The 26,502-nt window shown below is 26.9% G+C and overlaps 1 protein-coding gene across 1 annotated transcript; it reads right to left on the bottom strand.

Annotated features, from left to right (window-relative positions):
- Window positions 1–2,587: 2,587 nt before the first annotated feature.
- On the bottom strand, window positions 2,588–24,045 carry LOC100206447 (uncharacterized). The gene is made up of 13 exons (XM_065801949.1): window positions 23,902–24,045; window positions 23,139–23,195; window positions 22,358–22,701; window positions 22,076–22,232; window positions 21,335–21,940; window positions 21,177–21,238; window positions 12,686–12,799; window positions 12,228–12,279; window positions 4,985–5,041; window positions 4,352–4,695; window positions 4,037–4,193; window positions 3,226–3,828; window positions 2,588–2,926 (listed from the first exon to the last, which is right to left on the bottom strand). Exons 1-13 carry the CDS (start codon window positions 23,903–23,905, stop codon window positions 2,769–2,771), a joined length of 2,715 nt encoding a protein of 904 aa, XP_065658021.1. The 5' UTR covers window positions 23,906–24,045; the 3' UTR covers window positions 2,588–2,768.
- Window positions 24,046–26,502: the final 2,457 nt, after the last annotated feature.

The raw sequence follows: 26,502 nt of genomic DNA, 5'->3' as shown, positions 1-26,502 counted from the left end.
TTCTTACAAAGTATAGCTGAACCACCACATGTGCTACTAAACACCGGTGATGGTTCATTGGTGTCAATCAGTTTTTCACTGAGAAAGATTGACTTTTCACTGACATAACCTTTCACTGTGAAAGATTGTGGTGTTTGTCACACATTGCAATTTTTCTCAGAGTATTCAAAGTTTTTTTTGTTTTGCTTGTTGTGTTTTAACTAATCCCATGAAACTTGTCATTTTCATTAAAGTTAAACCGTGCTTTAAGTTCAGGTTGTAGGAAGATATCATTTTTAATAAGTTCGGGGTTTTATTGTAGTATACCTACCTATAGCAACTTCTGAAATTACCTCTAAAATGCAAGATATTCTAGAACTTTTATACATAACTATAGTTAAAACAGTTTTTCATTTAAATAATAATGCATGCTGTGACACAATCTACTTGCAAATAAAGTAGATACGCCCACAGCATAGATAATATATGCGATTCAATAAAGCAGGTCGGAACCCTCAAAATAACTAATAGCGTCGAAAATCAAAATAGCGTCGCCGAATATTCAGCAGCTAATTACTTGGTGATTCGGCCGAGCGTTTGGCTGAATACTGAGTCTCTAGTTTAGATTTAAACAAACTATCATTGAATATTTTAATAAATTTGAACACGGAAACTCGAACGGTGTGCACTTAAATGTGAAAGACAGTGTGCGTTTAAATGCGAGAAACAATGTATGTTTGAATTTGAGAGACAATGTTTATTTTATGGATGAGCGGTGTACGTGTGACAGTAATCTAATTTCGTTTTTTCTTTGTTGAATTGTTTTTCGTTATTAAGCAATGTTTGAATAAATAAGATAGGGATAAGTAAATTAGAAGTATATATATTTCAAGATTGAACTAAAAAAAAATTTTGCTTTATAGTTAAAATCAATATTTTAAGAAACTTCAATTTCAATTGTGTTTATGCTTTTGCAGCCATTCCAGATAAGGTTTTTATTGATTTTTAATAGCAATAGAACAAATTTATCAACAACAACAACAACAACAATAACAACAACAACAGCAACAAAAACAACTACAACAACAATAACAGCATAAACAACAACAGAAACAACAACAACAACAACAAGCTATTATTTTATATTTTAAAAATAATTTACAAAAAAAGTTTATAAAAATATAAGATAACAAAATTAATTATCATTGATTTTTTTATTCTTAAGATTTAAAATAATTAAATTATTAAGTTCCAATAATATCGATATATAAATGAAATTAAGTAATAGTAATTAACACTGTAATAGTTATATAATATTTTATAATAATAAACTAATGATTCTTAAGAATGATTTCACTCATACAAAAGCCTGATCAAAGAAGTAACATAAATTTTTAAATATAATATAAGTAATAATAACTATATAGACATATATTAAATAAAAAACTTTATTATAATTTTATAACAAACAAAAAAGTTATTACTAACAATACTGCAATACTCTTAACATTGACAAAACTAAATAGATTCTTTTACAATTAACACGCCTCGACTTGTTATTGACAATATAGAAATCAGACCTTCCCTGTTGTCTAGGGGCGGATCCAGTATTTTTGGTCATTGCGTTAGATAAATTCTAGAGATGGAGTAAATTCCGAACATTTATATATTTTTACTTATGTCAAATAAGGATACTTTGCAAAAAATTGTGATGATTGGGGCCTGGGAACAAAAAATCTCTAAAACTTTTGCCCCCTGCCCCATTTGTGAGCAAAATCATAGCATTTTTATGCAAAGCATTCTTATTTGATGTGATTATGAACATATAAATCTTTGGAGTTTGCTTCATGTCAGGAAGTTCTCAAAGACCAAAAGTTTGCTGGATCCGCCCCTGTCCTGTTCAATTATTCTTTCAAATATATATGGTTTGAAAAAATTAAAATTTGGTTTATTATTTTAACAACTATATAATAGTTGAATTATTTAATAGTTAATGACCTTTAACTATACTTATTTCTGTTGCTTTGAGTATTGTAGCTATGAGTGTTGCTGTTGTTTGATTATGTCTGTACCAATAGTAAACAGATATCATTGTATAATTTAATACCACGAAAACAATCATTTCGATTGTTTTCCTTTTTAATGTTAGTTTTGGAAATGCTACTTTTCTCAATGACGTTTTTGCGTAAATATTTAAAGATTTTTTTATTTATTTATACCGCTTATATTACTTCCACAAAAAACAAAATCTATCACTTGAATTGAAACTTTGTTTCTCACAAATTCTTATTTTTTCAGAAATTATTCTCAACTCAAAACTTTATTGCTTGTTTGATAAAAACTAAAATTAAATTTAAAATTAAAGTCTTTTCGACAAACTATTTATCAAAGAAAAACAAAAAATAAATACTGTAATAAAAATTTCTGATTTTAAATATAATTCATTTAACGCCATCTTTTGAACCTTAAGCTGAGATTATTTTGTTGAAACAGTTTTTATTTACTATCAATATTCTAGTTATACTTAATCTAATCATAAATGAAAAACTTATGCAGTTTTTTTATATTTACTGATTAAAGAGATAATAAAATATAAATAACTAATGCATTATAAAATAAAACATATTTCAACACAATTGTTCAATTACAAGCACACAACTCACAGTTGGTATTAATAAATATTTCATAATATTATTTTTTTATTCATACAAAAGTTCTGTTTAAAAAAATTGAAAGCTTAGAATGCTATTTATATCAATATAATACTATTAAATGATTTATATAAATTGTTATAACAAAAAAGTTGTTTTTCTGTTTTGAAGTGCTATAGCCTCGTTTTTCTTTTTTATGGTATATAGCTTGAATGCACATACGGCAAGTATAACGGCACATATTACCCCGACTACTATTGTCGTAATAACCGTCGAAAAACTCAATGAGAAAGAATCTAAATATGAAGAAAAATTCATACTTATTTATTATAAGTTAAAATAATTTTCACATATTATTTATTAAAGATGTTGATAATATTATTATTATTATTATGATTATGATTATTATTATTTTTATATAATGTATTTTCTTTATATTTTAATATACTATAGTATTTTTATATTTAATCTTTTATAGTATAATACTTTATAGCTTTTAGTATATGTTTTATAGTTAAAACTAATATAGACTAATTATAGACTAATTGTAATAAATATGAAAGTTCTGGAGTGACGTAAATAAAAGATAAAATACCTTCTTCAACATTTATAAATTTTTTTTCAAATGGAATTGAACTTATTCTTTCGTTTTCCTTTTTTAAATCAGGCTTATTTTTTACAACACTTGGTGATGAACTTGAAAAGCTTGTGTGGCTTCCTGGTATAAATAAGATCTCGCTAATCAGCAACCACGTGCTGTATTTAGTAAATATAAATTTAATAAATCTTGCTTCAGCCTCAAAGTTTATAACTATAGCAAACGAAAAACGTTTTGCAACTAGGTCGCTTGCTGGAGTATATCGTTTCACAAGGCTATACCTTTCTCCGTTTTTACTTGACTCAATATCAACATGCTTAAATATCTTAATGTTTTCATCCTGATTCTTGATGTAGATAATAACTTTACTGATAAACTTTTTTTTTGTAAGCTGAAATACAATTTCTGGTCTAATTGAATTAAATCCAACCCAGGGCAAATAATTGTTTTTTAATTCGCTATCTCTATAAATATCATCGGTGAGCATGCCGAGTCCACCAAATAAAGTTCCATTTTTTGTCCACCCATCATAACTTATGTCTGTCAAATTATTTCCTTCGCGTATTTCACTGCTTTTAGTTGTATAACTTTTTAAGCTAGCTAAAAAAAAGGATATTCAAGTAAAACAGTAAAAGTATTTATTATATATATATGTATGTATATACATATGTGAATATAAGAATATATATATATATATATATATATATATATATATATATATATATATATATATATATATATATATATATATATATATATATATATGCCGATACGTAAATTGTTAAATAACTATCATTAGAAAAGTTACACGCATAATGCATCCAATCACAACCATATAACTCCAATCTTAAACAATGTATAGCAAACTCATCCCCACGGGGATAAAGACGAATTGTTCTTGCAATGATTGGCCGCGTAAAATAATTTTTTACGATGTTTACGGAGTCTAGATTGCCATCAAACATCTAAATAAATTTCAGAAAAATAATTTATATTTAGCAAATAAAACTGTGAAAAATAATAAATATTTAGAAGCTAATTATAAATTTTAATTTTTCTATTGCCTAGCAACTCATTACATGCAACTCTATGAACAAAAGTTAAAAAAATGTATTAAGCAAACCTTCCATACACCTGACTCGTTATATTTTCTGTAACTTGTTTCCTCGTCATCTCGGAGATAATAGATTTGATACTTTTCGACATATTCGTTTGATTTGCTTTTACCTTGCGTGGCGACCGCACTTATTCTTTTATTTTTCAGAAGATCAATCTGAATATACTGATCTTTGTAAGTTTCAGAATCAGCCGAACACCAACCTCCACTTGATTTGTTGTAGTTTAGACGCCCTAAGTACGGCGCATAATGAGTGTTTTTAGAAGTTTCAAAATATAACCAATGTGATGCTGTAATTTGATCGTCGAGTATTAAGCCATTTTCCATCCCTAATGGCTCGTCACAATCGGCTATACATGCATACATATATATATTTACTTACTATACAAACTTACATTAGTAAATGTATGTGCGTGAGTGTGTACGTGTTTTAAAGAGTTAATACACACACACACACACAAATATATGTGTGTGTGTGTGTGTGTGTGTGTGTGTGTGTGTGTGTGTGTGTGTGTGTGTGTGTGTGTGTGTGTCTAAATGCATGTTTGTATGAATGTATGCATGTGTGTATGTATGTATCAAAATTAAAAAATTGTTAGTGATAATTGCTTGCTATTTTTATTACATTAAGTTACGTACATCTTATTGCGGTGATCCAATGGTTAAACGCAATTGTAAATGTAAATAGTTTCATACCTAAAATAAAATATGCTAACAATATAAACATAAAAAAAACGAACAAATGATGCTGTATAAATCGGATCACAAAGAAATAATTCTAATTTTAAAAACACGAGTTAAATAAAAATAAACTATAAACTAAATCATTGCTTTTATGTTTAATGAAAACTAAACACAACCTAAAATTACCTAAACGGAAGAGTGCATATAAATCATTTATTTATCATACTGACAGTCAAATCAAAGTTTCACAAAAAAAAAAGAAACAATATTTTAAGTTTATTCCCTATAGTGCACTGTGCGAGTTGAATTTACTCAGTATTAATGGACTATTAACACCTAGTAAGTCCAAGCCATAAAAAATACGTCTGGATACATCTATAATACATCTATTGTGAACATATAAACATGTCTAGACCTTCTTGTGAGGCATATAAAAGAGTTTCATTGTTTACCAAGAATGTTTAATTGATGACACATGAAGATCATCACAGTTAGCATTAAATTCAGACCCATGCAACGTCATTGTGTGCAACGTGAATAAAAAAGAAAACAAAGAAAGAAAATTTTATTTACAAAAATGAGTTATCAGCCCTATAGTGTCCTCATTTACTTTTTAAGTAATTCATTTTTTTTTTTTTGTAGTTACTTCTTTATTCCCGATGTGAGAATGTGGTTTTAAAAAGGTAAAAAAATTTTAAGCTACCCTCTTAATTCTCCACTTTTTAACATAAGTCTAAAAATTTTTATAATTAATATTTATCTAAATGTATTAAAAAAAAATTGATCAAACTTCAAATTGATTTGATTGCTGGATTTAGAAGTTGTTTTTTACAAGAGTTCGGAGCCTTACTCAGCAGGACATTTAACAATATTAAGTTGGATTTTCAATAGATTTATGAGTAAATAATTTATTTGTCTATGAAATTTTGAAATAAGTTCATACATTAAAACGTTTAAAAAAATCTGTAGACATAATTAAAGTTTAATTTTACGCACCACGTGTCACCCATTAAGTTAAAATAAAGTTTATTACTGATGGGATTTTCGCCACGTACTTAAAGTGTATGTAAAGTTAAATATTAGTAAGATTTTTTTTCACTGAAAAAAACGAAAACGTCAACAATATATTCAGACAAAAGTGGATTTTTTAACTTGATCATGTGTAAGCATGTACCATTGGGTACTAATTTTAAATTTTAAACATAGAAACAAAAAAAGTTTATATATTAAAATCTCTTGATTTTTATTATCAATTTATGTCATAGTATGCCTTAAAAAGTAGAAACCTTAATACGTAGAAACAGAAATAGGTAGATACCGTAGATTAATTAAACCGCGATAAAATTGAGATTTTTAATTGATGCGTAAATATTTTTTATAGAAAAATACGAGAACTGTTTTTCAATCTACATAACTCTATTGCTTCTCAAAGCCATAAAAAATATTTTAAAAAAATTTGCTAAGTTCTTTTCTTGTTAAAATTAAGAAGATATTTATAATAAAAAAAGCCTTAATCTTATTATTAACAACGGAAATGCTTATAAATATTTAAGGACTGTTATAATTCAATCTTATTAAAATGAAACTCAGTTACCCAATAAAACTGAGCCCATGCTGGTATTTATATCGGCAACCGGCATCAGGTTTTAATGGGTATGTTTTAAGAGGACTAGCATAAAAAGAATTTTTAATCCGTTTCACTTACAAAAGGCAATGCAAGTAGAACATTTTTACATTTTGCCGAAAAATCCAAACGAACTTTTCTCAAGGTCAAAAAAAATTCCAACCCCCTTCCCCCCTAAATTGAGTCTCTTTTTTCTTGACATCAACATAACACAATTGTTAAAGTTACTACTGATAGGCGAGTGCTATTTTAATGCTTTTATGACCATCTGACAAACGATTGAAGATAACACTTAAATTTAATGGGTAAATACAATAGTTTTTAAAACCACTAAGTTGCTGATTACCTTTTGAAGTAGCTGATTACCTTTTGAAGTTACTGATTACCTTTTGAAGTTGCTGATTACCTTTTGTAGTTGCTGATTACCTTTTGAAGTTGCTGATTACCTTTTGAAGTTGCTGATTACCTTTTGAAGTTACTGATTACCCATTAAACACACAAACGTCTATTAAACGTCAAAACAACGTTTCGAAAAAGGTTCAGATTTGGTCGATTATCTGTTTAGAATAAAATCCACATTAATGCTTAGAACAAAGGTCCACAAAACGTCTATATTTAAACGTATTTTAGATGTCTATTATAGGTATATAAAGAGTTTAGATTTTGTATAATTTACGCTTAAATCTAGTCTAATTAACGTTTATAAAGCATTTAGATTTAATCTAAGTAAACGTATATTAAACTTTTAGATCTTGTCTAATAGTTTCTTTGATTTAGTTAACGTAATTTCAATTTATTTTAGTTTTAAAACTTATATAAATTAAAATTACGGTATAACTTTTTAACTTTATATAAGTAATAAGAGCTATAGTGGTCTTGAAATTTATAAATAAGATGTAGTTATAAAAGTAATGAAATTTATATATAAGATATAGTTATAAAAGACCTGGTCTTTTTTTTTATATTTTTTATAACTATTGTAATATGTTTATAAACTTTTATTTTAAACTACTTATAATATACTTTTATACTATGAAACTATATATGAAGTTATATAAACTTATATAAAACGTTTTCATATAGTGGGGATTTAGAGAAAAAATGTTCGTGCACTATACTTGTTTATGCTTTGATAAATTAAAAAAATTAAATAATCAAGCTTTTTGCAGTGGAAGTTTTATCGTAACAATATCAAATATTTTTTAAATTTGATCTCATTAACAGAAAATAAAAGTTTACATTAAGATTAAGTTAAAGATTACTCATAAAATTAATAAACTCATAAACATTTATCTTGGATCACTGTTTTCTTTGACTTTTGCATTATCAAAAATCTTCCTTGTATACCGTCTACTGCTTGTTTATTATGCATCCGTTTGTGCAACATCATCTTTTACATCCGTTTGTGCAACATCATCTTTTACATCCGTTTGTGCAACATCATCTTTTACATTCGTTTGTGCAACATCATCTTTTACATCCGTTTGTGCAACATCATCTTTTACATCCGTTTGTGCAACATCATCTTTTACATCCGTTTGTGCAACATCATCTTTTACATCCGTTTGTGCAACATCATCTTTTACATCCGTTTGTGCAACATCATCTTTTACATTCGTATACTGATCTTATGATTTCGTAACTTGATTTGTAACCCCAAAAAATTAGGGTAAAATAGTTAGCATTTTAAATGTACATTCATAAATCAAAATTGGAATTACATAGAACAACTTTACATGTGGAGGATTTTGAATGGAAATTTTTAGAAATTTCCTGTTTTAATGTAAAAAATAAACATGGTTATCAATAAACCATGTTTATTTTTACATTAAAAAATTAGTAACATTACGATATAAAGTATGCACTGGTTTTTATTAGCTCTGCTCCACCAATTTTCTTTAGCAAATGTAACTAAATTTAGCTAAAATGCATCTAAAACGAAAAAAATAAACATTAAGTTATTAAACCTCTTGATTATAGCAAAGATGAATACCTACTGTAACACAATCATACTAGCATTTACAAAATGAATTTAAACTGTTTATAAAACTTACGAGAGACCAGCAACTCATATTTTTTAACTGTGTCCTATGTCAATGTGGCCATCAATAATTTCTAAAACATGGGAGTCCATTGATTTGTTGGCATTTAGGAAAGTCGATTGTTCCGAAAAGAGCTTTTTAACTTCCATGAATTAAAATCGTTTTGCTTTCAGTTTTTGTAAGGAAGTGAATCTTGAAAATGCATTTAAGTCTAATTCAATTATTTAACCAATAAAAAATAATTTTTCAGCAGTAAAACGAAAATAATCTTTATTTAACTGAGTTAAGGGTAAGTCGTTTTAAAGTCCGTCATTTATTTTATATATTTAATAAAAATTACTACAACTGATTGTAGGCAGTCTCGCTCTTGTCAGTTTGTAATTGTTTTTGATTGATATAACAACATTAGACTCTAAATTACTCTAAACAACCCAATATTATTTTTAATTTAGAGATAAGAAGCAATACAAATTATTTGCTTATTATACTTGAATAAAGTAATAAATAATAATGTTCATGAGTATTCATGACATCAATACAAATATTTACTTATAATAGTTTAATAAAATATATTACATTAAAATATTCAATCGATGTTACCTGTTATGTTGGTGGCAAGAATACACAATTTGTTGAAATTATTTTAACATCTAAATTTTCGTAGTACTATGCGTTTTTGAATGTATACTTTCTAATACCTATATTTCTATTTTGTTTTTTTATTTTGTTTTAATTATGTCCATTTAAACCGCGTGACTTAGGCTGTTATGTTAGTCTTCTGACCAATGGTTATATTACTATATTATAATATAATATAATATAATATACGTTTATTAAACGTCGATCAAACGTTTAAAATCACGACTTATATTAGTAAATATTGTAAACGCTTGATCGACGTTTAATAAAAGTACATTTTAAAAGATTTAAAGCGTGAATTTTAAATCTATAAATGTTTACGTTTAGTTTAGGCCGATTAAAGGTTTACAATAGTGACTATTGTAAGTCGATATTCTAAACGTTAGATCTACGTTTAGTAAACGTATATCTAAAAAAGTTTGAAATATACATTTTAAATCAAGCGTCGTTTTTTAGTCAATAATAGGTCGCTGAACGTTATATCCATTTTTTGACCGATTTCGACCAAATATTGACCAACTCTGTACCAGTCTGTGTTTACTGGGTACCTTTTGAAGTTGATGATTACCTTTTGAAGCTGCATATCACGCCTTTTCATCTGACGAATATGTTTATAAAGTAAATAGAGTTACTAATGAAGGAGATTTATTTTTATGTAATTTTCTATGCTTTATCGGAACTAGAGGTTTTCGATTGATCAAGTATTTTTCTCCAATATTTTTTAAGAGGGCATAAATGCAACATCAAGAGATTACAATTAATGGGTAGAGTTATTAGTTACCTGAAAGAGATATAGGAGAAAAAGAACTGTTTTCTTCACAACAAAATACTATTTTATTTAGTAAATTTATGTGCTTTTTCACTGAAAAAATTGCTAAGATTATAACTAATAGGAATATTAGTTCCTGCAATTTGACAAAAAATAATAACAAACCTGTCAATAAAAGCGAATAAAATCAAATTGTCTTGACTTCGATTGTATTATACATTGTATTGTACAGCAGGGCATCCCATACTTTTCAGAAAACAACTTTTTTATAATAAACGCTTAGCCCTTGGTATTTTTTTTTTGCTTGAAAGTATATAAATTTAAGATCTGTTAAAATAAAACTGCTATTAATAATTCTTCATTTGCAAAAATTGATTCATTGCTAACATTTATTGACCTGAAAATTATCTTGAAGGGTAAATACATTTTTTTGAGGAAGCAACAAAAAACCGTATAAATTACTTGATAAAAATTTAACTTTTTACATTTCAATACAGTTTTTCATAGGAAATATTTAAACAAAAAAGTTTTTAAAGTTCGATATTTTCTTATATTATATTTTTCGTATTTCGCTTTTGCATTTTTATTTATTTCAACCCACCAATATTATATAGTTGAAGTCAAGAGATAATTTACAATGAGTCGTATAAAAACAAACAAAAAAGATGAGCACAGTAATGTCTGCTTTAATAGGTGTACAATTTTTGAGAACATAATTACTCTATTTTAAAGTTATATATAATATTTTATTAATATAATATTATTTTAATAACTTTATGAATATTAAGTCACGAACGCATTTTCTTTTCAAAAAATTTGATCAACAATAACAATGGCATTGAAAACAATAATATTGACAAATATTATTTTTCAATTATTATAATCTAATATATTTCAAATTAATATTAATTGCTCGCTACTAATCTTATATCTTAATATATTAATATTAATATAATGTTAATATATAATAATAATAATAGCATGATAAATTTTAACTTAAGGAAAAGGAAGAGCCTTTATTTCATCTGAGCTACCAACTTTTGGTGCTGTTCTTTGTAAAGCTATACTCATTAAAGAGTTGTCAGAAACGAAAGTGTATCCATTAGATGATGTGGTTAGAGAAACAAGATCGGATGTTGTTAAACAATGGAAAAAAGCAAACTCAGACTTTTCATCTCAAGTTATTTTTACAGATAATTCCATTGATAGAAAGGACATAAAAGTTTATGATGTTCAGGATATTTGCAAAAAAAGAATAACTAAAAATGAATAATAAAATGAATAATGAAGTCTATGCACGATTGTTTGATATAACTAACTGCAAATAAGCAATTTTGTTCTGTAATGAATCAAGTTGTCTGGGATGCTGGGATGTGAAAAAAAAGTTCATATCGACTGTAATTGTAAAAAGTCAGCGAGGATTCCTATAATAAAATTATAATTTATTCACTTGCAGAGAAAAAAAGGAGAGCAGTCTCAAATTATGATAGGATCAAAAGACAACATAGAGATTAAAAACAAGGGAAAAGCAATTAAGCGATGTATTAAGAAGGAACGAATTTGAAAAAGTTCAAGGAAAAGAAACTCAATGGGCATGAACGTCCATTGTACGTCCAAAATGGTCCGTTCGGACGTCCAAAATGGACATCCGTGGACGTGTATTGGACGTACCAAATGTAACAACTTTCGTCCGTCCGTTTTGGACCTATAAAGTACATCCAACGACGTCCAAAACAGCCTGTTCAGAGGTCCACAATAGACGCTTTTGGACGCCTTCGGACGACTATACTTTATCCATTCATTGAACGTTTAATTTTATTCATTTCATTTTTATACCGACTCCATTTCTAGCAACTATAAAAAATGGAGTCTTGATATAAGAAATCAAGTCCTTTTTTTTCACACAAAGCCTAAATTTAATATACACGTGTTTTTGGGATTCAACACGAGTGGCAATCCTCATTAGGATAATAATAAGGTTACCTCATAAGTAATGAAATCCCAGTATTGAAACAAATCATTACAAAAAATAAAAAAAATAATATTTTTGACAATATTAATATATAAATACAATCTAGCAGAAACATTACTTTTTGGCTCGTTTTTATATGTTGCCAATGGTACCCTCGATGCTACTTGCATTATGACCAATTTTGTCACCAACAATAGTATCAAACTAAAGAAATAATATTTATCACATAATTGACTGTCAATCATAGAGCATGTTTTAGAAAACCAAAAATGAACAATTAAATTCAAAAGCAAAGTAAATAAACTTTGCTTTTGAATTTGATTTCCAAAAAGTCAACTAATTAAAAGACATCCACAATAAAAATTTATATTAAAACATTTGTTATTAGTTTTGGAAAGTCATACATAAAAAAATAAATGAAAATAAAAAACGACAGCAAATATATTTGCAAATAATGAATAGGAGAAAATGAGCAATGAACTACTGCTTCACGTTCTGCTATTTACGGTTAACAAAAATATTTCAGTCTTGTATAAGATGAAATAGCTACAAACTCTTATTCAATACTCACCTTTTATGCATTTATGATAAGGAATGCGCGTAAATTTACTTTATCCTTTTCTTCCAGCCTCGCAAAATAATGCTGGCATTCCATAATAGCGCTCAAAACATTTTTAACGGTTTCCCGTGGCGTTGCTCCTCCCACTCCTCTTATTTGAGTAACCTTAAAAATTATTAAAATAAACTAAAAGCATGATTAAATATTGAACCAAATTTATATATATATATATATATATATATATATATATATATATATATATATATATATATATATACGTCGTATGTATATATATATATATATATATATATATATATATATATATACGTTGTATGTATATATATGTATATATATATATATGTATATATATATATATATGTATATATATATATATGTTGTATGTATATATATATATATATATATTTATATATATATACGTTGTATGTATATATATATATGTTGTATGTATCTATATATATATATATATATATATATATATATATATATATATATATATATATATATATATATATATATATATATATACAATATATATATATACATACATACATATATATATATATATATATATATATATATATATATATATATATATATATATATATATATATATATATATATATATATATATATATATATATATATATATGTATTTAGAAACAGACACTAAGTTAATTGAGGATATCCAAGATCGCGTCACTAAGACAATATCATCTATCAGCCATTTTGATAAAATCAACCGTCTGCAGATACTCAAACATACCACTTTTAAAGAACGTTGTTTACGTGGAGTTATAATTCAATAATAGAGATACAATTCAAGATTTTCAACAACATTGACGAAGATCACTTTTTGGTCCCACAGCACTAACTAAGTGGGCGTGAGGTGTACAACCTGCACGGCCATGACAATCAGCTCAACCATCAATGCGTAAGAGGATGTGAGGGGAAATCAAACTTTTTCACAAACAGAGTTGTGGTCCATTGGAACTTTCTCACACAGCACACTGTAAACGTTCCAACTTTGAATACATTTAAAGATCGTATTTTCGATAAGAGAAACTGTTATATCAGCATAGAGATTCTTGGAAAAGTCTCTTCATCAAATTAACAATTTAACATAAATAAGTTGAAAAATTGACAACTTTCAACTATGTTTTTTTAACCATTTTGAAAATATTTTATATTCACGCATGCGTAAAAGTAACGTTCGAGAATGTACTATTTTGGACTTGGACATTTTTGGACGTTTATTGGACGTCCAAAAACGTCCAAGTCCAAAATGGCCCGTCTTTGGACGTCCAATAGACGTCCAAAGACGTACCATTTTGGACTTGGACGAATGGCCCTAAGCGATACGTCCTATGGACGTCCACGGACATCCTGTGCCCATTGGGAAATGATAAATAGTAGCCATTTGACAAGGACTTATTCTGAGGTTTTAAAAAAAAGTTAATGATGAAGAAGAGTGCTCTTAAATTGAGTTTGAATGTTCTAGTTACACTGAACATATTGATTTATTAAACATAGGTAATTATTTCAAAGTAAAGCAAAATTTATATATGAAGATTCAAAATACTGCTATTGCTGCAATAAGATGTGAAGTTTCAAACATCGCTGCAGCTGCAATTGCTTCAGGATTTTTTCAGAAGTTGTTCCAGGATTAGCTCTTTTTTTATTACTGGATAAAAACAAAGTGCATAGAGCCAAACATAAAGTTATGTCAGAGTGTCAGGTTTTTTCAGAGAATAGATTAGAGTTTAAAGATGTTTCCTGTATTCCCTTTGATGGAAGAAGAGACAAAACCAATTTAATGACATTTAGTAAAAAAATCAAAAAGTTCTATCCTCTAATTAAAAAGGAAGATCACTATACTTTGACTGATGAATATGGTAAATATCTTCATCATTTAACCAAAGGAGAAATGTGAAAAATCAAGCATTTCAATGTTTTATTTTGCATGGTGTTGAACATAGCTTAAAGTTCATTGGTTGTGATAGCGCAGCTACAAATACAGGTCATAATAGTGGTGTTATTCATTGTTTAGACGTTAAATTAGAAAGAAAATTAGGGAGGCTAGTATATTCTCTTCACACAAACGAACTTTACTTTCGGCATTAAGTTGAAGAGCTTGATGGGAAGACAACTTCAAAGACAGGGTTTTCTGGACTTTATGGTAAGTTGCTTTTTAAAGTTACTGAAATGGAAGAAACTTTAGTTCCAGGCCAATATCTAAAGGTTCTGGTTTAGTAGAACTTGGTGAGGAAATAATAAAAGAGTTATCTTCAGATCATAAATATGCTAATAAAATATGCCAGACAGTAATTTCAGGAGCTCTTACTGAAGGTTTGGCTAACCAAAAACCAGACACTATAGTAATAAACCTAGAGTCAATTGTTAAGTTTCTTGTATCAGTATACTTCCCAATGTGATTCCAAATCAAAGTGAAGCATAGTTGGATAGAAGCGCCAAGGCTTAACCTTATCAAACTTCAAGATAAAAATGTACAGAAAGTTATTGAAAAATATGTAAGATCATGAGAAAATATTTAGAATGAGAATTCCAGCTTCCGAAATATTATTCCATTCCGAAATCTTATTGTACACACTACTTTGCAGCTAAAATAAAATTGAATAGGAATTTGCTGTTAATAAAATTTTAGAAATTGGAAAAAATGAGGAAATAGGATCTCTAGCTCCTAGAACGTGTAAGCTTCCTCATTTTCAACCAAATTGGTTGAGTTAGTAATATGGGAAGAGGCCTATTTTCTTAACTTCTATATAAACATTAATAGCTAAAAGCTAAATGTTTCTGGATTGTCCTGCGGTAGTTCCGTATTACCCTGTTTACACACAAGGAGTTGAGAGGACAGTTAAAGAGGTAAAATTAACTTTCCTTAACCTCAATAATATACAAGTTGTTAAAAATGTAAAAAACTTTTTACTGTATTAAAAATACTTTTTAAAAAGAGTTATTTTATTTAGGTTACAGCTTCTGAAACAGTGTTTGGTTTTGAGGGACGAGATGGATTTATCCATGCAAGAGCAGAAAATACATTGATAATGCCTCGTTTCAACAGCAACAAGGACTTCATTTTAATATAGCATCCTTTTTTAGTACCTCTAGTAGAGTTATAAAGATTAAGAAATGAGTTTCATTTTTGCTTATTAACTTATAAAACCTTCGTATTTTAAATAAGCATTTATAAAACCAGGTACACTTACATAAGGGGTTAGTGGGGCTGGAGGTTGGGGAAGGAAGGAGGGCTTGAGAATCACTCTAAATATTTTAAAACTGTTCTATATTTACTGACATTAATGAAATAAGCTTTTAAAGTTTTTTTACCATCTATATAGGATAATTATAGATATAATATGATTTTGGTCCCCCTCCTTATTTGAGTTTAATTTTGAAAACTTAAGGTCTATTTTTGCAAATATTGTCTTTAATCTGATGAATTTATTTATTTATTTTTTTAATGTATATACCTGAAGGCAAAAAAATTATAAGGGTTAAAAATTATTAGTTGAAAAGTACAGGATGCCCTATTGTACAGTGGTGGTCGCAAAAGCGCCATTTTGACTTGCTGCTCCAATAATTAAACACTTAAGGCTGTACTACAATTTTTTACATACTTTATAAATTTACAAACAAAAATTAGTAAGTAACTTAGACCACACGCTGCGACTTGATTTGAGGCAGTGCACTAAGTATTTTGACTGAAAAAATATCCGAAATATTTAAATCATTTTTCAAAGAACAAGATCAACCAATAAACAAAGTAAGTTTTAAACAATCAAAATATAAACTATTTTTGATACTTTGATTTTTATGGTTTGAGTAGTTTCACATAAATTCTTGTCATAATAACGACCTGAAAAAAAGATTTGTATTCAAAGTTACCCCCCGTTATTCAAAATAATCTCGGTTAAGGGCAATGATCTGATTGAGCAAATATTTTCTGCAACAAATTTTGAGAAAATCTTTATTTTTATTCCGCGTACTGTTTTGAAATGAATTTTGAAATGAAATAAGTTTTTTCTCAAAATTGTAATTTTAGATCTTTTAAATAAAAAATTTGAACATATTTTCCTTAATTCAATTAAGGAAAATATGTTCCGAAGTAGACCGAAGCGCGTTTGTCAGAGAGGCAAGTTGGTTTAGTCAAGTTTATCCAAGGGCTAAGCAACTTAACATGCCGGGAATTTAAGTAAAAGTTTAGTAGTATTTTAACCAAAAAAAGTATTTTATATGTCGGATTATATTTAAAATTGTCGCGCGTAGTTAATAACTTTTGATAAAGTAGGAATCAAGTATGATAAGGCAAGTTTAAATAATTTTTAACAATAAATTAGCTATTTGCTGATTTCTCCGGAGATTTCTTAAGTTTCTTCTATCTATAATGCATTCTAAATTAAAACAGTTTTATCGAAACTATTACTGTTTTAAAACAGCTAAAAACTATATACTTATAGGTTTTCATAAAAGTATATATACTATATATTTTTATGGAAATCCCTCAGTCACGGCAGAGGAGCATGTGAAGCTGAGGATGTGAGAATGTGAAGCTGAGGTCAATTTTGTACAATTTAAAAGTAGTAAAGATTTGCAAAATAATCGATAAATAGGTTTTTATTGCAATTGGTTTTTTAGCAGATATAATATTTAATTGTGATGTTAAAAGTAAAGTTTTACATTTTAACACCCAGACTCTTTTTATAAAGTAAAAACAGTCCAATAAAATCTACTGTCTAATTTCTATTATTTCCTGTATTTGTTTAACAATATGCTAGTTTATTACTTCTTAAAAGCAAAAAATATTTTTTTGTGTAAAATTTATAATATAAATTATAATTTCTGCTATTTATTATTCGAAAACTAAAATCTGATGCGCTAAGCTAAAGAGTTTATAAAGTTTTTAAATACGTAATAGCGAAACCTTATATTCAAACTTAAACTGCAAAATTTTAACTTATAGTTGACATTTTGTCAAATTGTATTAAACATATTATAGACATAATATGTCTATAACATGTTTAATATAAATCAAATTGTATTAAACATGTTATAGACATAATATGTCTACAACATGTTTAATATAATTTGACAAAATGTCAACTATAAGTTAAAATTTTGCAATTTAAATTTGAATATAAGATTTCGCTATTACATATTTAAAAACTTTATAAACTCTTTAGCTTAGCGCATCAGATTTTATAGTATATTATATATGTTATATTAGTATATTATAGTATATTATAGTATATTATACTGGTATTGTTGTGGTTTTTGATGATTATTTATATTTAATTCAAATACAAAATGGGAAGACCTATTGTCTTTGAAGTTGGGTATGACATTAATTTTCTTTCTTTTTGTGTGTGTGTGTGTGTTTTTGTTAAAACCTGAAAAAGATCACATTTTTTTATTTAGTTTGTAAATTTTTCTTAAATATTGTTTCGAGGTTGCTTGTTTTTTTTTTTATAAATATTTTGTTGCGCAATCAAATGATGCAGTATAATTTTTTTACGATATAGGAGAGTAAGAAAGCATTTAATTTATTAAAACTTTGTATCAATAGAAGAAACTTTTTCTTTAATTTTCAACACTTTTTTACAAAAGTTTTTTAACAGCATCAAAATTTTATTAAGTGTTAAATTTTTGTGACTGTATTTTGGAGAACATCTCCAAAATACAGTCACAAAAATTTAGTTTGACTATCATTACATTTTAAATAAGCAAACCCTTATAAGATGTAAAATATATCACGTGACTTTTATCATATTTCAGAAATATGAAATTACGTGATCGTTATTAGGAAAAAAAAGAACCCAGAAGTCGTAAGAAAGCCGTAAGGTCTCGTTGTCCATACCGCTAAAACATTTATGCGCTAAAATTTCATATAATAAAACGTTCATAAAATAAATTAAGAAATTTACAATGAAAAATAAGAAAAAAAAGACCTCAAGCTATTACATTTGTGGATAATAAATAACTTAGAATTAAAACAAAAAGATTCCGTTTGAAATAAAAAGAGACATTACACAGTTTTAAGATATATTAACCAAGATTATTAAATAACAATTCACAAATCGTTAAATTTACAAGTTTTCTTAAAACTTAGTTAATTTAATTTTACAGACGGTACGTGCCTTAATAAAAAGTTTAATTAAATTTTACATGCCTGTAAAATTAAATTAAACATATTAAGGGTTAGTGTTAGCGATATTATGTAATAGCATTAGTGTAAAAACCCGTCATATTGCGCGGAGGCGCGTCTAAAGTATAAATTCATTAATAGGGGCGTGCTTGCTCAAGCAGTTGTCTCTGCAGGGTTACTCTAAAAAAAGTCCAATTTTGAATTTATTTTGTTACAAAAATTTTTAACAAAATCTCTTTAAAAGATAAATGACAAAAAACCCATTCGGTATTCTGGATCCTTTTTATAATAAAATTTATTTTTTAGATATTGGCAACCCTTGAACATTAAATTTAAAAATAACATATTTAACATAGCATAGCTTACACACACTGACTGAGAGTTTTGGTTTAGGTTTTGCAATATTTTAATCCAAAGAAAAGTTATCCTCAAAATTTTAATTAAATTTTGTTTTCCTTTATTTTTTCACACAAGCATAATTCGTGGGAATTAGTACAAGCAGATTTCTGCCAATTTTTTTAAATCGATAAGTTTGCAAACTTGGCGTAACCTAGTGGACACAAGACGTTATTATTACTACATATGTAAATGCTCACCGTAATTCGATATTATCTAATCAAATGTCCTAACATGCAGAAGCTTTGTTAATAAAATTTAATGCAAGAAAACAACTATTTTTAATAGCAGTGGCTCTTTATATCTTTATAGCAAAGCTGTCTAAATATTTATAATATTTAGACAGCTTTGCTTCCATTAATAAAAGAATGCTGTTTCTCGACAGACCTGAATCTTTTCTGGAAGTTGGGGCAGTTTAAGACTTTCTTTATACTTTTAGGCTTGCTTTTGAAAAGTGCAAATTATATTTTTAACAATATCTGCAGCTTGGTCCTAAAACCCAAACTTTCATCTAAGTAGTAAAAACACAAATAAACTAAATGTAGAAGGAATGGATTTGAAGGAATGAATGAACGCTCAGGATTTTAATGTTGTGTTTTTATACGCATTACTTTTGACAATAACTGATCCATACCATATTAATTTAAAAACAAAAAGAAATGTAAAGTTTTTTTTTGCATTGAGATTAAATTTATATATAAATATAAATTCAATTTCACTGATTATTTAAAAAAAAAGCTTGCTGATAATTATTCAAAATATGAAAACTTTGACTAATGAAAAGACTTGTAGAAGAAATAGGTACCGAAAAAACGTGCACTTTATTTTTCATGAACTAATAGAAAAACCTTTTTCATGAATCAATAGAAAAGCTTTTCATAATATCCGTACTTTCATCCTAGATACTTTATTAATAATATTATTTAATAATAATATTTTTAATACGAAGAAAAGCCTTTTATAAGTAATATCCATACTGTTATTCTAGATACGTTATTAAATAACGATTTTTTTCTTTGAACGTGATATATTACGCTCAAAATAAAAAAAATATATTCTATCGTGTTTTGATCTTTTTTTTTTTACAAAACAAAAGAGATAAAAAATTTTACTAAAAATTGTATAAGTACTTTGAAGAACATCTTTAAGTAAAGAAAAGAACATTTTTTAGTAAATAAGAATAATAACTTTTTTTATTTGAGACAAATAATTTTTTGTAAACATTTTTTGAGCTTATCTTTTTGAACACTTGTTTGAGATCATTATTTTGTTTTTTATAAAACCAAAAAACACATGTTTTGATTAATGTTCGATAACGTGCGTTACTTATGAAACTGTTTTCGTAAAAAATAAAATGCCCAAAGAACTTTGCTCAAAATAAATTCATTATTTTATTTTATTTTTTTTCTATATACGTTTCATCACGTTTATTAAAAGTTTGTCTACTTGCACTCGGCCAACACCATTAGTAAAATTGAAATATTTTACAGTTTGCATTTTCTAGTTACAAGATGTAGAGTGGTAATTTAATATAAACTAGAATCTGGTTTTATTGATGTTAGCAGAAATTTCTTTCACAAACCCGTACCAAACGCGCACATATTTTCTGCTTGTAGTTTTGAGTTGACATTTTGAAAGCAAGTGTCTATAGTTAATCGCAACTTCTTTTTACTTAAGTATTAAAAAAAAATCAAAAAACAATAATTTCGTTACAACTTAAAAAAATAGATTAACACAATCCATTATGTGAATTTCACCTGTGAAAATGTGATATTCATAAATATTTTAAAATATTATTTGTTTAATATACAAAATTCTGTTAAAAAGAATTGAAAAATTATTATAATGTTATTAAATATTTTATATAAGTTATAACAAAAAAGTCATTTTTCTGTTTTCAAATGCTGTCGCATCGTTTTTCTTTTTTGTGGTGTATGATTTATAAGCACATATGGCCAGTATTACAGCACATATCATTCCCACCACAGTAATCGTGATAATTGTTGGAAAACTCAATGCGATAGAATCTAAAGAAATAAATTGTTATAAATTAATATTGCAATAATTATAATAACATATATATTTGTAAACTGCAGTTTTTAAACCTTTCAAAAAAAAGATACCTTCTGTATCTTTTGTGGATTTTTTTTCAAAAGGAATTCCTTTATAACCCAATATTTCGTTTTCCTTTTCAAAATCGATTTCATTTTTAACGCTTGGTTTTAAACTTGGATGTATTGAATAACTTCCTGATATAAAAGCAATTTCACTAATCAGCAACCACTTGCTGGATTTTGTAAATAAAAGTTTAATAAATCTAGCTTCAGCCTCAATGTTTATAACTACAGCAAAGGAATCACGTTTAGTAACTAAATCACTACTAGGAGTATACCTTTTAGCAAAGTTATACATTTGTCCGTTGTTGCTGAACTCTATGTCAACATGCCTAAATATTTTAACGTCGTCATTTTGATTCTTTATGTAAATCATAACTTTGCTTATAAGTTTTTTTTTTATAAATTGAAATGTAATCTCGGGTCTAAATGAATTATATCCAACCCAAGCTGATTTATTGTCTTTTAATTCGCTATTTCTATATATATCATCGGTCAGCTTGCCAAGACCACCGAATAAAGTTCCATTTTCTGTCCATCCATCGTAACTAAAGTCCGTCAAGTCACTCCCTTCATGTATCCCGCCATTTTGAGATACATAACTCTTAAGACCAGCTAAGGAAAAAAAATATGCATATAAATATATATATATATATATATATATATATATATATATATATATATATATATATATATATATATATATATAAATTAAAATATGTATAATTATTTTATGGTATATTTAATTACACGCATCATGTTTCCAATCGCAACCATATAACTCTAATCTTAAACAATGTATTGCAAACTCATCTCCGCGAGGATAAAGACGAATTTTTCTTGCAATGATTGGCTGCATAAAATAATTTTTTACGATATTTACGGAGTCTAGATTACCATCAAACATCTAAACACATTTAATAGATAATAAATTGTCTAAGATTAAATGTACAAAATTACATTGTTTAGAATTTATAGTCAAATTTTTATAACATTACAAAGATACGAAAAAAAATACTTTGTTATGCGAACCTTCCAAACCCCTGACTCATTATATTCTCTGTAATCAGTTCCTCCATCGTCACGGAGATAATAGATTTGATATTTTTCAACATACTCGTTGGACTTGCTCTTACCCTGTGTCGCAATTGCACTTATTCTTTTATTTTTCAGAAGATCAATCTGGATATACTGATCTTTATAGGTTTCAGAATCAGCCGAACACCAACCTCCACTTGATTTGTTGTAGTTTAGACGCCCTAAGTACGGCGCATAATGAGTGTTTTTAGAAGTCTCGAAATATAACCAGTGAGATGCTGTAATTTGATCGTCGTGTATTAAGCCATTTTCCATACCCAATGGAAAATCACAATCGGCTAAAATTTTTGGAATAGAAAAGGTATTCACTTAATTTGCTAGACTATGTATGTATGTATGTATGTATGTATGTATGTATGTATGTATGTATGTATGTATGTATGTATGTATGTATGTATGTATGTATGTATGTATGTATGTATGTATGTATGTATGTATGTATGTATGTATGTATGTATGTATGTATGTATGTATGTATGTATGTATGTATGTATGTATGTATGTATGTGTGTATGTATCTATGTATATATGTATGTATGTATGTATGTATGTATGTATGTATGTATGTATGTATGTATGTATGTCTGTATGTATGTATGTATGTATGTATGTATGTATGTATGTATGTATGTATGTATGTATGTATGTATGTATGTATGTATGTATGTATGTATGTATGTGTGTATGTGCCTCATATTAAAAGTATTTTATTTACATCTTATTGCGGTGATCCAATGGTTAAACGCAAGTGCAAATGCAATTAACGTCATATCTGTAAAATGAAAGATAACTAAATAAAAGCTATCAATAATAAAAACTTAAAAAATGAAGTAATATATAATAAATCATTTCATTATTTCAGTGTTACAGTAAAGCAAATTGATAGCGATAATACATCGATAACAACAGTATCGAAAATGACATCACAACAGTAAAACAAGAAAATAAGTTAAGAACAACCTAAACATGTCACATTAAAATAACTCAACATAAAATATAAAATAAAAACGAAAAAAATAAAAAAATCTTAAAACTGTTAAAATGAACTTATTTATTATTGAGATTATTTTATTTTATAAAAATGTTTAACAAATATAAAACTATTGCACTTATAACACTATAAGATATACTCTAAAACTTCATTATAACTATATTTTACAAATCGAAGTTATAATAAAGTATTTTTATGCTAAACATATAAATACGTTAATTTTTGCATAGCTTTTCATATAAAAAACCATTCAAAAAGAAACAGTTTTGTAAGCTTATCCCCTATAGTTCGCTGTGCGAATTAAAGTTGTTGGATTTTATAGGTCTAGCAAATAGAAAGTTTTGCTCAAACACCAACTAAGCTAAAATATAAATTGGATTGGGTTGTCAGACTTAATTATAGCCATGAGTGGCCATTCTGTAGAATGTAAATGAAGTGTGAAAATTTAACAAAAAAAAAAAATTTAAGAAAAATAAAAAATACTAACCCATCAGCTTTGAAACTATATTCAATAAAATATTTAACCATTAATATATGTTTTAAGTATTTAACTCTTTTTTTTAAAAAAAATAATACTGCTGCATCTGATGGCGTTTTGTACTTTATAAGAACTTGGAGCCGAGCGCAGCATGACGTTTAAAAAATATTAAACAATGTGATTTACAATGGATTTGTGAGTAAATAATTCAATTTGTCTTTACAATTTAAAACAATGTGCTCATACATTTAAACCCGTAGAAATCTATAAACTTTACAATCAAAATATAATTTTTACTTATTTCTCACCACACTTTACGCATTAAGTTTGTATACCTCTCCCTACCACGCTCATTAAGTATAAAAAAAATTTTCTATTGCCTTAATGACATCACTTATTTTCTATTAGATAATGCTATTTGAAAAACAAAAATGTTTGAATCAACAAAATATTTCTCTTCAAAGCGGGTTGTTTAAACGTGCCAAGGGGTGCTTAATTATAGAGTGAATGTTAAACATTACATTATTACAAATAAAGACAACAGAAATGATGACACCAACTCTCTTAATTCGGAAAGATAAAAGAAATTTATATATATTCTTTTTATAAATTAATGTTTTTTATGATAAATCATTTCACTAATAGTTTTAATTTTTGCTTTTGATTATTCAATTTCTTCTTCATTTTTTTATTAAAGTGAAGATTAATCTAATACATACAATCATCAATTTATATGTTTGACATAATAGTGTTGACACTTTTTACAGTTGAAGATGGTATTAGCAAAAAAATATGGGTATATCCGATATCTTCAAGAAAGAGGTGTGAATTATTTGAAATTATATTTCCTGTTTACCATGCTGAAAAAAATCCTCATAATTCCCTTAGATCAAAAAAAAAGTTACAGCTAATTTAACGCAAAGTATTGAAAAACTGTAGTGTAACGCCCATAATTAGCCCCGCAAATACATTAGCTGCATAATTAACCCCGCAAATACATTAGCTGCATAATTAGCCCTTCAAATACATTAGCTGCATAATTAACCCCGCAAATACATTAGCTGCATAATTAGCTGCGCAAATACATAAGCGTGAAAAAAATTACTCGTTATTACCTTAAGTAAATTATTTATTTACACTAAATAATGGAAACATGGGTAATTATGAAGTTTTTGTGTAAAACCAGACAAACCCTTGTTTGTAATTTCTGAGATATTGATATCTTTATTTAGAATATTATTTTCGGCTTTGACTTATACTTAACATAATATAGTGCCCAATGCATAAGTCTAGTTCAATTTAATTGTTAATGAGTAATTAAAAGGTTTAAAATAAAGTTACCATAAAATGCACAAGCCGATAGGCGAGTAAAGTTATCTATAATTTCAGTTGTTTGAGAGTGTTGAAAAGATTTCTGAAAAACACTCTTGTAACATTGTAAAAAGAATTGAGCACAAGCTATTTAAAAAATAGCTTTATCTATTTGGAATGTTCTAACAATGTCTAAAATGTTTAATAATGGATTAACCTGGTTTTATGGAGTGTCGGCAATAGAGTGATTATAAGATTCACGTGATGAATGAAAAGAAAAAAGAAACAACTAAGCCTAATCCTTAGTAAGGCAATAAGATTATAACTGTAAATGTAAGACGTGACTTATATGTGAAATAGAAAACTATATATATGAGATGGACAACTATATATGTGAGACAGGCAACTATATATATGAGATAAACAACTATAAATATTGGATAAACAATGACACTTTTAAAATTTATTATTTAATATTTAGAAGTCATTTTAATTTAAAGTAGAAATTTACACGTCTAAAAAAGACTAGTAACAAAGTTGTTACCAAATGCCAGAAGTTTTATATTCTTGCATAAAAGTAAACATTGTTAAGGTATTTGAAACTAAAATATAAAAAAATTTAAATGTAAACAACACAATCTAAAAAATAACATTTTAATTAAATAAAAATACTTCTGAGTCTAAAAAATGTTATACGAGTAAACAAACCAATTAAATATTACAATTGTAAAGTAATTTACCTATAAATAATATTACAATTGAAAATTAATTTTACCTATAAATAATATTACAATTAAAATTAATTTTACCTATAAATAATATTATAGATAATAATAAGAGCAACTTTTATTCATTTATTGGATAAGCAAGTCAAATTATCTTTGGATTGTCTAATCATAACTTAACAAACATGAAGTAGAAATAGAAACTACTTTTTGCAAATACTAAACGTTTGATGGAACATTATATTTAACGTATTATATTAAACATTATATTGATTATTAATATCGAACATTTTATTCAACGTTTTGGTCTCTATTTTTTATCAACGTGTTTAGTAAACAAATACAAGTTCATTAAGGTCTAAGTACTTAAGCATAGTTAGATTCTGGTGAATAAAATTTTTTCAAATAGATGCTCACAAAGATTGTTTCTTGAAAGATAACCCTTCTGCTAAAAATTATCATTAACAGTTACCTGTAAAAACTTCTAGTAAACATATGGGCTAAACATTTTTTCAAATGAAATTAAAATAGCATAACATCTGACATCTTTTAAAAAAATTTATTTAATTTTTTT

The sequence above is a fragment of the Hydra vulgaris genome, chromosome 07, assembly GCF_038396675.1.
Source record: "Hydra vulgaris chromosome 07, alternate assembly HydraT2T_AEP".
In the NCBI taxonomy this organism is placed as follows: domain Eukaryota; kingdom Metazoa; phylum Cnidaria; class Hydrozoa; order Anthoathecata; family Hydridae; genus Hydra; species Hydra vulgaris.
This window is presented reverse-complemented; position numbering and strand designations above follow the sequence as displayed.

What these genes read in the sequence shown, in the direction of transcription:
- LOC100206447 (XM_065801949.1), bottom strand. An exon ending in TTGGATCACCGCAATAAGAT is followed by an intron (nt 4,696 to 4,984) that starts GTACGTAACTTA and finishes ATGCATGTATAG; the next exon opens with CCGATTGTGACGAGCCATTA. An exon ending in TGATTGGATGCATTATGCGT is followed by an intron (nt 3,829 to 4,036) that starts GTAACTTTTCTA and finishes CCTTTTTTTTAG; the next exon opens with CTAGCTTAAAAAGTTATACA.